Source organism: Pomacea canaliculata, linkage group LG9 (assembly GCF_003073045.1).
Source record: "Pomacea canaliculata isolate SZHN2017 linkage group LG9, ASM307304v1, whole genome shotgun sequence".
NCBI classification, from domain to species: Eukaryota; Metazoa; Mollusca; class Gastropoda; order Architaenioglossa; family Ampullariidae; genus Pomacea; species Pomacea canaliculata.
Genome location: NC_037598.1, coordinates 2,259,493 through 2,270,840, shown reverse-complemented (window position 1 = coordinate 2,270,840; position 11,348 = coordinate 2,259,493). Strand labels below are relative to the sequence as shown.

The following is an 11,348-nucleotide window of genomic DNA, read 5'->3' as shown; positions in this document are numbered from 1 at the left end:
TGCTGTCTTAATATCAGTTCATTTTAACCTTGATGAAACAAAATTGATTTTAGCAGGGACCACTATGTGGAATTTGTATGTTCTCCCCATGTTTTTTCTTGCTAATCTGGTATCCTCCCTCATGTTTGGAATCTTTAGAAGTTTGGTAATATTTTTGTAACCAGAAATATACCATAAAATTGGTTATGTTGCAGCATATTAAGCTGCAGTTCCTACTGACAATGTTAAGTGGAGACTTATGTAAATGTGTTCAGTCTAATCTATAGTCAGAAACTATGGTACATTATTCTGGTCTATATTTTCTTGCAACCTAACTGGTGAACATACACTGTGATGAAGTTGGCAGAGTTTTTGGTAATACATACTTCCTTCTCAGGCTTTATCAGTATACATATAAAACTGAAGCATGCATAAAACAGCAAAGTTCTCCCAAACTTTTTAATGTCCTAGCAGCACCTGACACAAAAATTTATAAACGACAAACAGACCCCACAAAATCAACATCAAAGTGAAATAAGAAAAAGTTGTTCAGATGAACTGCTTGATAACTTTCATTAAAAAAAATCATAGCCATAGTTCATGCCTAGTAAAGTTTTTATAAAATTCTGAATAACCTTTTTCATAAATATTGGCCATATTGACTCAACTCATATTCAATATTTACACTTGTAGAAAATCTAAAAATTGATCATGATTCTTAAGATTTTACAACAAACAATATTCCTTCAAATGGTTTCCTGTTATTTAGCAAATGCAAAAAGATACCATAATAAAGGCAGAGGAATTCAAGCAGCATCATAAAATCTATGCAAAATTTTGAACGAATGCTGGTAACACTCTCTGAGAAAATTGTTTGGCTCAAGTGGATTTCTTCATGCAGTTGATAAAAAGATGTAAAAGTAAAAATAATTCAATAAATATTATAAAGATGCCTCTCACATTCTCTGCTTTATAGTAGAAGTCTATTAAGCCCTACTTAAGTTTTAGTAGGATTTACTGTACATTAGGCAACTGCATGGGACATTCCTCTGTTGATATTTAACTACAAGAGCCTTCAGCTCAGGATACTTTTGATACAGGAAAAAACTACCGCTGTTACACCTGGGACCAAAATTATAAATGCCCGGTTCATATTCACATGACCCTAAAAAATTTCTGGTCATTTTTCAGTAACCATTTTAGTTATGTATCTGGAATACAGAATAAAATCAAATTCAGACACAAATTTTCTTCTTTTCTTTTTTTCTCGAGTAAGCGCAATTAATGCAATGACTCTATTCACATTAAGGCACATTCCTTTGTATTAGAAGACACATGAAATAAAAGTAAAGAAGAAATACTTGCAAGTTATATTTACTTCTACCATCAATCCTCCTTATAGTTTATTACCCGTTACTCCTTTTAAATATGCCAAATGGGATTAAACCATTGTGGTGATTCTTGATGTTCACTCCCCAGCTGTCTACAGTCAAGGTCAGTAAAGGGTAGAACTAGACGACATAAACCTAATGAAAAACTGGGCATCAGTCCCAGAATCCATCTTCAAGATACAAGACATGGCTCATAGCCATGCTCACATTGCTGTTAACAAAAGGTATTTCCAGGATTACTGAGTTGCATTATTTTTAATTTCTTCACCACCATAAAACTCGCATTCAAAGTAATGTCACGTTACTAAACATAAAAATAATATAAAAAACTATAATTTGAAGAATGAACTAACAGTATGAAGAAATGCAGAAGAAAGAAAAAGTGCATAGTTTGTAAAAATGTCTCACCAGTCCAACACCAAGCACAAGTAGCTTCCCTTCATTTTGCTTTTTTAAAAAAAAATTCTGTTGATGCAAACAGTGGAAACAATATGGAAAGCCAGCAATATGCTGATTGTAAGCACAGCATATACAAGCACATTTATCTCTGCATAATGACAACACCATGGCAGCTAAATGATAAATCACCAGTGATCTGCATTGCTCATTACATGAAAACATTACATGCTTTTTACACAAAACTTTCCAGTGGTGTCACAAAACTGTCACCACATTATACCCAGTGCACAAACTGACTCCAACAAGGCATTGATCAATGTATAAAATGTATAAAACTGACATTACAAGAAAATCCATACACTTTCCATAGCTTTTCCTTTAAAATGTTTAGTCTCAAGCTTTTCTAATGTTTCAGCTGTGGTTCACTCTTCTGATCTGACAAAAATATTATTAAAAGCACAAAGAGAAAGACCACCAGTTCTTGGCCTTTTTTTTTTTTTAAGAATGCGCGATATGCACTGAATTTTTAAAATTAAGTAAAGCTTTTGTGAGCACATTTCAATAATTAAATATTAGAAAAGATGTTAAATATTAGAAAAGAAGTCGGAAGCTGACCCGCTATGCATTGAACAGCTTCTACAACACCGGATAAAAGCAGTTTAAAATAGAGGAAATGACACTCTTCAAAGCGCTGGGTAACATATCTGAAAGATAGTCGGGTCTAAAAATCCCTGCATCAAAATGGACAGAAGCTGATTACTTAAATTTTTTTATGTCATAGCCTCCATTACATGTATGCCCACTAGATTAAAATGTCTGTAGTTGATTAAAGTTCCATAGCAATGTTCATGCTGTTTCTTGTGTGCTTCTCTTTTCATGGAGATTCACTCTGTGCTGCGTTAAATGACTGCCCATCAACAAATCTTTAAATAGAAAATTTTTCTCCTCAAGCTTACTATTCCTCTGTGGTGTGGACTATCCACCACTCATTTTTCTCCATTAATATCTTTTGCTTCCCTTCTTAAAAATGGAAAGTACCAAAATGGTTCTGACAAGATGACATGAGCTATAAAATATTTAAAACACTGTATCTTCTGCTGATTTACAAAACACTACATTTATAAACAAACTAAATCCCACACTCCTGTGAAATCAAGGATCCAACAGCTGGCCATTTTTTAAGAGAGCATTGATACCAAAGAAGTGCTTCAAGAAGGCAAGTTGCAAAACTTCAAAAACCAGTTACAGTGCAAGCACTGGATTCTGATAAGATTCATGTTAAAAATATAGTTGTAAGGACATTACCAATCACAGCCATGCATAAACAATTAGGAGATTTAAGGCAAGTGCTTAAGCATTAACATTAGGAATGATTGATCAAAAGAAGAAAAAAAAATTACAACCAGCATATTGGTTCAAGAAGGCCACAAAAACACTCACTTGCAGGAGTAACAGCAAGCGTTTTCTTCCTCACCAAAGAAATAATGTGGATATCATTGTTGGATGTCAAGAAATGCTTTTGGGATGAACATTTTGGCAAAATGGCATTTTATTTTGTTCTTCAGCATATATGACTAGGTTATATGGAGAACTTTTTTTTTTTTTACATTTTTCGGTATGGTGTCATAATCTAAATTTAAGAAAACCATATTTGGATATGATGTGCCATGAAAATATAATCATTTTTTTTTTTTGGAAGACAGTATAGAATCTTTTTTGTTTACTTTCTGCAGTCTGGAAATCATAGCAATGCTTAACAAAACATGATTTTTCTCCTATTTAAGTTGCCAAATAAAGAAAGGAAATTAGAAAACTGAAAGAACACTTTACACTGTTTAGCTCAAATGCTGGTAAAAGCAATATTAAAATTTTGCTACACCTGCAACCACCCCAAAAAATAGAGCAAAAACCAAGCATCTTCATTTTTACTATAACCATGGCCCTTAATTAATGTTGCTGTTATATAACACGGTTCACTCAAAAGTAAGATTTTCTGACTTTGAAGAAATGAGAGGCTGATAATTACACATGGCAGCTAAAATCTAATACAAAATTTACAACTAATGGCTGAAATAGTCCATGGAATGGCTCCCAGACGTGCCTGCACAATATGGTTAAATGAATGCTGATTCTGATGGAAACTTAAGAGCATCCATCAAAAAGTTTCTAAACACTCTTTTTGTGCATCTATTCTAAAAGACACCAAATTCTTGGTATGCTGTAACAGAATGCTTCTTACTGTTAAATCAACCTTTTCTTTCTACACAAGCCCTATATTTTTCTCCCATCCAATTGCAAATCATTTCTGCTTTACAGTCACAAAATGTCTGGCTAATTTTTAAGACGGTACTCTGACAACAGACTCCCCAAAACGTCTACCCCAAAATGGCACAACACACCCCAGGCAAATTGTTAAACAATATATGATCACCTTTCAACAGACACCAAAGTCTTCTGTGAATTTTAAGAGATACAAGTGCTATGAAACTAGAATCCATAAGGATGAGTTTCATACAGGAAAACATGATAATAAGGTTATGAATGCTGTAAAGACCAAGAAAACTGTTCACAAATACTTATTTTATGAAGGAGGGGAGCTGATTTCCAAGCTAAGTTCTTATAAGCTTGAATCCATGGCCTGTGTCAATTTCCCGTGGAGGTAGGCATGACATTTGCACACGTCGCATCCAACGTCCGATGCAGGTGCAGCAACAGAACAATGAACCCATGCCAGGAATGTTCAGAGCTCGCAACAGAGGTCGCGTGCACTTTGGAAAATTGTTGTCCCAGTAATGCCGAAAATCATCCCTTGTGGGCAAGTGGAAAGTGAAGTCACTCCAACACCGCGATGTAGTGTACAACGCCCGTAGAGGGCGCTGTTTACTGCTCATGTCCAAGGCCACATCTTGGCCAGTGTTGTACTGCACATAAGCACGTGTGAAGGCCCCCACGGTGACTGGCTGACCAGACTCATCCTCTACATCTGAGACTGGGCGATGAATATAGCGGCACGTCTGAACAGCACAAAATGTTCCAGAAAGCTGTCTGACTTCATGGGCCCATTCAAAAGAATGCAAGGAATCCAAGAGCAAGATCAGGCGAGCACCGGAACTTCCATTCCTAGCATCCCACCATTCCAATAAGGTGTCTAATGTCAGACGTTTATTGTCTGTAGGGAACAGAGATCATAATTAAAGAACCAATACATTTACACATTTGTTTTTAATTTGTCAAATGTGCTAAACAAGCCTTAACTGCAATAAAATCAGTCAAGTACAAATGAGGGTGTGTTAAAAGGGATTGTAAAGGCAAAATAAAACTGCTTAGAATCTCGTCTATTTTCCAGTATATTCACGTAAAAAAGTTGAATGTTTTATAGGATGCTGTGTTTAATAAGAGAAATTACACGGGACTCTTTCATCCTCCTATGATGTCAACTCTATCCCAGTGTGAGCTGATGCAATGATTTGGTTGGACATTCCTCATAGCCATCTTGATTGTTATCACTAAATTATATCACTAATCCAACTAATGACACACCACTGATCACTCGAGTTCAAATCCTAATAGTGACCAACACTTCCTCTCCCTCGCTGACATCACACAGCACACCACAGCCTTATCACTTACCATCAGAGCCTTTGCTATGCCTTTAAGCTACAACTAACATTAATTTGCTGACATTGTCTTCTAGTTTGTTGTGGATTTTTTTTTTAACTGAACCACCCTGAAATGCTTTATGTCTATGCTTTGTGTTTGGCCATGGCTTCAAGAAGTGAAGAACAACAAAGCCAAATAGAAAATGGGCATAGATGCTGTGTGTAGCCACACTGAATGCAGCTGACAAAAAAAGACTCCTTCTCAGAAAAATCACTGATAATGATGACTATAGCTTTTTTTATGATTCTACTATTTTCTGTGGTATTCCATAGCAATGTTAAGGAGTGTGCTTGAATAACTTTGGACAAATAGAAGTATGCACTGATTACTCCTGAAAGTTATGAAATATGCTTGTGGTATCAGTGTGTGGACTGGATGAATGAAGTTTATTCAGGAAAAAGTCTCAGAAAAATGAGGGAAAAGTCAATATTTTGTTTTTGTCATAGTAGTACGGACCATTCACATATATTGAGGCAAAATTATATTTTTAAAGTAAAAATCTTTTTAAATGCCTGAAAAATTGAACAACCTACTTAGGTTCATGTAATATATGCTCTATGATATGTGGACCTACTGTATTTATAACATACACAGTTTAACAAAACATCAACAATCTCATTATTGTAACTAACAACTTTCTTTCTTACCTGTCAGAGCCCAATCCCCATTGCTAAAAACATCTCCACAGTAATACAGAACGTAGGTATCATAACGTGGCCCCTCAGAAGTCCTCTGGTCAAAGAATGTGTTCAGCTTATTCTGCAATGACTCCAGCGACATTCCGGAAGTGGAGAAGTCACATCCAAAGTTGGCAAGCATGTGGAAAGCAAAGAAATGTTGCACCTGTGCAACTGTCATCATTGCTCGGGTGGTCATCTCTTGCACAGCTGCAGCTGATAGCAAGGTGGCACCATCACCAGGTCTGGAACATAAGGCATACTCTTTCCATTATCTCTATTAAGTTTAGCCTGAACATAGATAAACATCAATAGTCAGCATGCACAATCTAATGTTTGAATAATTGTGCAAACCTTATTCTTTACAGACAATTAGCAATTCACATGTATAATACATATGTAATGTAGATCAGGTTAAGTCATCATATCGCAGCAGGTGACTTTAAACTGTACAAGTTGTAGAAATCCCTGGTGGTACAGATTCTGCTCTACTGATGTGACACATGGACTCAGCTCTGGATCTCATGGGGATAACAAGGAGCCAACAACTATGTACGAAACAAGATAGGACACCAGGAACCTCTATTTTCAAGATTCAAACAACATAAGATAGTCTTCTTTGGCCATGTGACGTCGCATGACACCTATCAAAGACTATTATCCAAGGCACCTTGGAGGGTAGTAAACTCCATGGATGCCAAAGAATGAATTGGTTTATGAACATCAAAGACAAAAATCTACTCACTGTCACACAAAATAGGCAAGAGTGGGGGTCCCTGTCAGCTGCTGCATCTATCAGGTGCCCGTTATGGGGCAACCCAGTGACTCACTATCTTTAAACTTACAAAGTTTTTTTTAGTGTGAACTTTGCACATACTGGTAAGACTGAGAAATTTACATTTTTTAAAGGTTGCTTACTATCCCCGAGTCCACCATACTCTACATGATATAACACATCACACATTCTCAAGTTCCTTGTAAAAATAATAGCGCGGCCATTTTGCAGATGCAGCTGTCTTTCTCAAATGGATATCTTATTTATAAGGGAAGCAGGAGGGTTGGACTGTCCAACTAGAGATGGGTTGGACTGTCCCCTCCACATCACACCCACAGACAGCTATTTTCATTCAATGCCCCTTCAGCCAAAAGACCATGACACCTTTTACCACAATTAGTGGTCTTGATCTGCTACAGGTTAGACTGATATCTAGAAGATGGAGCTGGTGTGCAAACTAGTTTCTAATACCTATTAAAATGATGAAGGCTATAAGCTTCTCTAGTGGTTGAAAGAGAAACCGAAGAGCTAGTCTTTCTCACCTAAGTGATGAAACAGGAGAAATCAATCCATAGGAGGTGCATGTTCCACCAAGTTGATCACCTAAATCCCAAAAAAGACTCAAAACGGCGGCCTCCAGTGGGATGACAGTAAAGGTCAGGGCAGGCTATAGGATGTCCTTGTTTCCCATCCCAGCGCCAGGAGGACAAGTGTAGAGCTCAGACTGAGACAGATCAGTCGCTGGGTCACAAGGCCAAAGTGACGAAGGCCACGTGCAGCCATGACACGAGGATAGCTGTATGCTGATTCTCCGAGACTGGCATGTGCTGAATTGCATGCGGTGACCTTTAAAAGTTGTCATGGAAACAGATAAAACATGAGACATAATATTGACAATACAAAGCTTTTAAGACAACAAAAATGATTATATTTTGTTTCAATTCTTCAACATATTTAATATTTTAAGAAAAACATTACTCATTCTTTCTTGTAAAAACTAAAAAATAATAACATTGAGTTTTGTAACCTATTTTGCCAGTCATATAAAGAACTGGATGATATTCATTAAAAACACTTAAAATTCTGACATAACAAGGAACTTCCATGTTATATTAAGAGGAATATGATGAGAATATATTTTATAATGACTAACAGAGATAACAAAAATGACAACTAATAGACAGAAATTAAAAATCTGGATACTTTTTAAGTGCACTATTTTAATACTTTCCAGCTTCCCTATACTATGAAAAGAAATTAAACATTATAAATAATGAGGCTAAATAATAGCACAAACTACCTATAAAGTAAATTAACAAACTGCATATCACCTAGTCATCTACTTCTGATGCACCATATCATAACACACATATCCACCCATTTAACCATACACATAAACACACTCCCCCTAACTTCTACCCAACTGTACAATGTTGTGCACATCAATAGACAGATTTAAGAACACGCAGCATGAGCATTTAGAGTGAAGACTGTCGTGTTCATATTTTACTTACAAACATATATATATAGATAGAGAATATATGCACTTGTGCCCCCATATCTATGGGTAATATTTTGCAAAACCTACTGCAGTGACATAAAACTATATTTGTGTAAAAAGGTATAAATAAATTCTTATATACAGAGAAGAAGAGTAGAAGCAAATTGTGCAAGTAGGGGGAGGGTGTTCTTGTGGGTTGCTAGATTTAATGTTACAGCCCGATCTTTCCTGGCCTTTGTTCTGAAATTTATAAGCTACTTATTTTTTTTATTTTCCTTGTTTTTGCTGTGGTAAGCCATGAATAATACCACACTACCATATGTAGTAAACCATGAACCATGAATAATCAGCATATATGGGGTATGCATGACACTGTATGTTTTTAGAGGGAGATAGAGGAGAAGACAGGAAAGGCGGGAGATGGAAAGTCAGTCACTCAAAGTGACAAGGTTTTAATTAGGAGAGAGTTGGGGGAGGTATTAGAAAGGTAGCAAGTCTCTGAGAATAATTATTTAAAAAAACAGAATGTGGAACAGATACACATACCATACATACAAAACATATGAAAAATATTGAAGAAAAAAAAAAACTGAAGGAAGAAGTCAAGACATACCTTTCCCATTAGCTGCCAACATGCTGCAAAGAATGCCAGATGAAGCAGAAGCCAGGCAGCTGCAGCCACAAGGAAGAGTGGGAACACCACAAACCACTCTTTGTGCTGCATTGTGCTGGCTCCAACCACAATAGCCAGAGCTAAGTCCAGGCTTAACATTAGCACCACCATCATATGCCGCAAGATACGGTGCAGCCCAAACACCGTTGTCTGCCAGCGTTCCAAGAGGGTGCGGCCACACAAATACAGATCTAGCACAGCAGGAATAATGTGATGTCCTGTGAGGCACACCAAGGCGTAGACGTTTGGCCGCAGAGAAAGCTGAGGAAAGATGTACAGCACTGCAATGGTCACAAAGCCAATAAGGGAGGCTATCACTGGTGTTGATCTGAGTCTTAATGCTGCTACATGAGTAAAAAATGCCAGGGTCACCAAAGCTAATGCTGGAGCTGCTGGCCCAGTCTGTATCCCTGCAATCATGAGGCCAACTCCTTCACATCCGGCAGCCATTCCAAGCAATCCAGGGTTAGGATCTGCAAGCTTAAGCAAGCGAGACAGGATGTGCCAGAAAACAGCCAATGCAAGGCTTGTAAGAAACAGTGCCTCCATGGCTTCTTGGGTGGTGATAAATTCTACATCCTTGGTGTCTGTGTATGCAAGGATCCCCACTAGACATCCTACCCAGATATGGTACAATGCTCTCCCAAGCCTCTCTAGACCACAGTAATAACGCAATGCGCATGACATGGCAAATACAAAGAGAGCAGAGAGGGCAAAGGCAGACAGGAGAAGATTCTGAGTCACTGTCCATTGTGTGTAGAGTCCCAGTCCAATGGCAACCACCAAAACCACCTCAGGAACATACTGGACGTTTTGCAATGTTAGCTGAGCACGGAGATCTTTCATAGAAGCCATGGTATTTGATGACAAGTGTACTAATCCATACTTCAAACGGTGAAGAAAACACTTCATTGGACGGTGAAGCTGAATTAGTGATAAACCTGATTGAATAACAAAATAACAGAAGTATTATTATTAAGTTTATCTAAGTTTATATTTTGTATTACTAAGCATATCACCAGAGTTGTATCCTGTTTATTCGTGTGTTCTCAAATATGCCAAATGTATAAAAATATCAAACATTAACTTTCAAGCAAAACTATTTCACATTTGTCGTTTTCAATGACGTTAACTTTCGATTCAGTTCTCTAACAAATAGATTCTTTAGATGAATATACTTATAAAATGCAACGTTGCGAAGATTTGAAAAATATATGTTGCTCCCGAGTTTTAAAAATTAATAAACTACACCGTGGCAGTATATATATATAGCAGCTCTAGTGTACCAGCGCACCCGTTCTGCAGCCATTTAAAGAGTAAAATGTCAAATATCAATTTCTGTCCACTTACCAAACTCGGGGTCATTACTATTTCACTTAGTTATTTGTACCTCAGCAAACGATAATGTGATAAGATTCTGCATTCAGGTAAAATTCGCTTCTGCTGAGGTTTTGTCTAGCAACAACTCGTAAACCTCCGCCGCAACAACTTCCGCTTCCGGTCAGCCTGGCAGTCAGAGTTGTCTCCCGTGAGTTGTACCGTGGGTGGCACAGCTTCTCTCAGCACCAAGGCCTACAGTCACCAGAGTACATCGCTAATGACTTCTGATACAAGCTGATGAAGCAATAAAGCCGTTGCCAAAATGTAAACATTCTCGGGAAACGTAGGCACAGTTACTAAGGATTAAAATTTTATATAGCTGTACTCAAGTATCCAATTTTCAAAAATAGTTTAATTAGTAAAACAAAACGAAAGATAACTGTTTCGTAGCTTGACATGATAGGTAAAAGTTCACATGTGCAATTATATTATTACTAATACGCATGCATGCATAGGAATACATGTATAGACAACTCGGCCGTGACCCCAGCGTTTACATCACCGAGACACAAGACGGCGCTTTTTGCCTGTACCGGAATTTTTTAACGTTCGAATCAAGCATAGCTTGGCCATAGGCGATTTTTGTTCACACTTGGTGGGGATTGTTCCTTATCTGTGCAATTTCGTGACCAGACGCAGCAAATACACACCATCTCAGCAGCCTATGGCAAGATTTATTAAAATATACGTGCAAAGAATGTCATTTTAATGTAATTACTCATCATTTTTATCATTAAAATACCCCACTCCAACAAATACCCAAAATGAATGATTTTATGATGGTCACATCCGGGTTTTAGCTCACGACTCCCCACCCCACCCTTGCTGTTCCCCGAACACAGAACTCGACGTGCAATGTAACGTATAGAAAGATTTAATAAACAAAAGAACATAAAAAATACAGTACAAAGAC

The 11,348-nt window shown here is 37.3% G+C and overlaps 1 protein-coding gene across 1 annotated transcript; it reads right to left on the bottom strand.

Annotated features, from left to right (window-relative positions):
• Positions 1-424: 424 nt before the first annotated feature.
• On the bottom strand, positions 425-10,542 carry LOC112572841 (transmembrane protein 168-like). The gene is given in 6 exon segments (XM_025252747.1): positions 425-4,938; positions 6,077-6,351; positions 7,424-7,547; positions 7,550-7,727; positions 8,996-9,996; positions 10,406-10,542. Coding segments are annotated over 5 exon segments (2,109 nt in total). The 5' UTR covers positions 9,968-9,996; positions 10,406-10,542; the 3' UTR covers positions 425-4,378.
• Between the last annotated feature and the right edge of the window lie 806 nt (positions 10,543-11,348).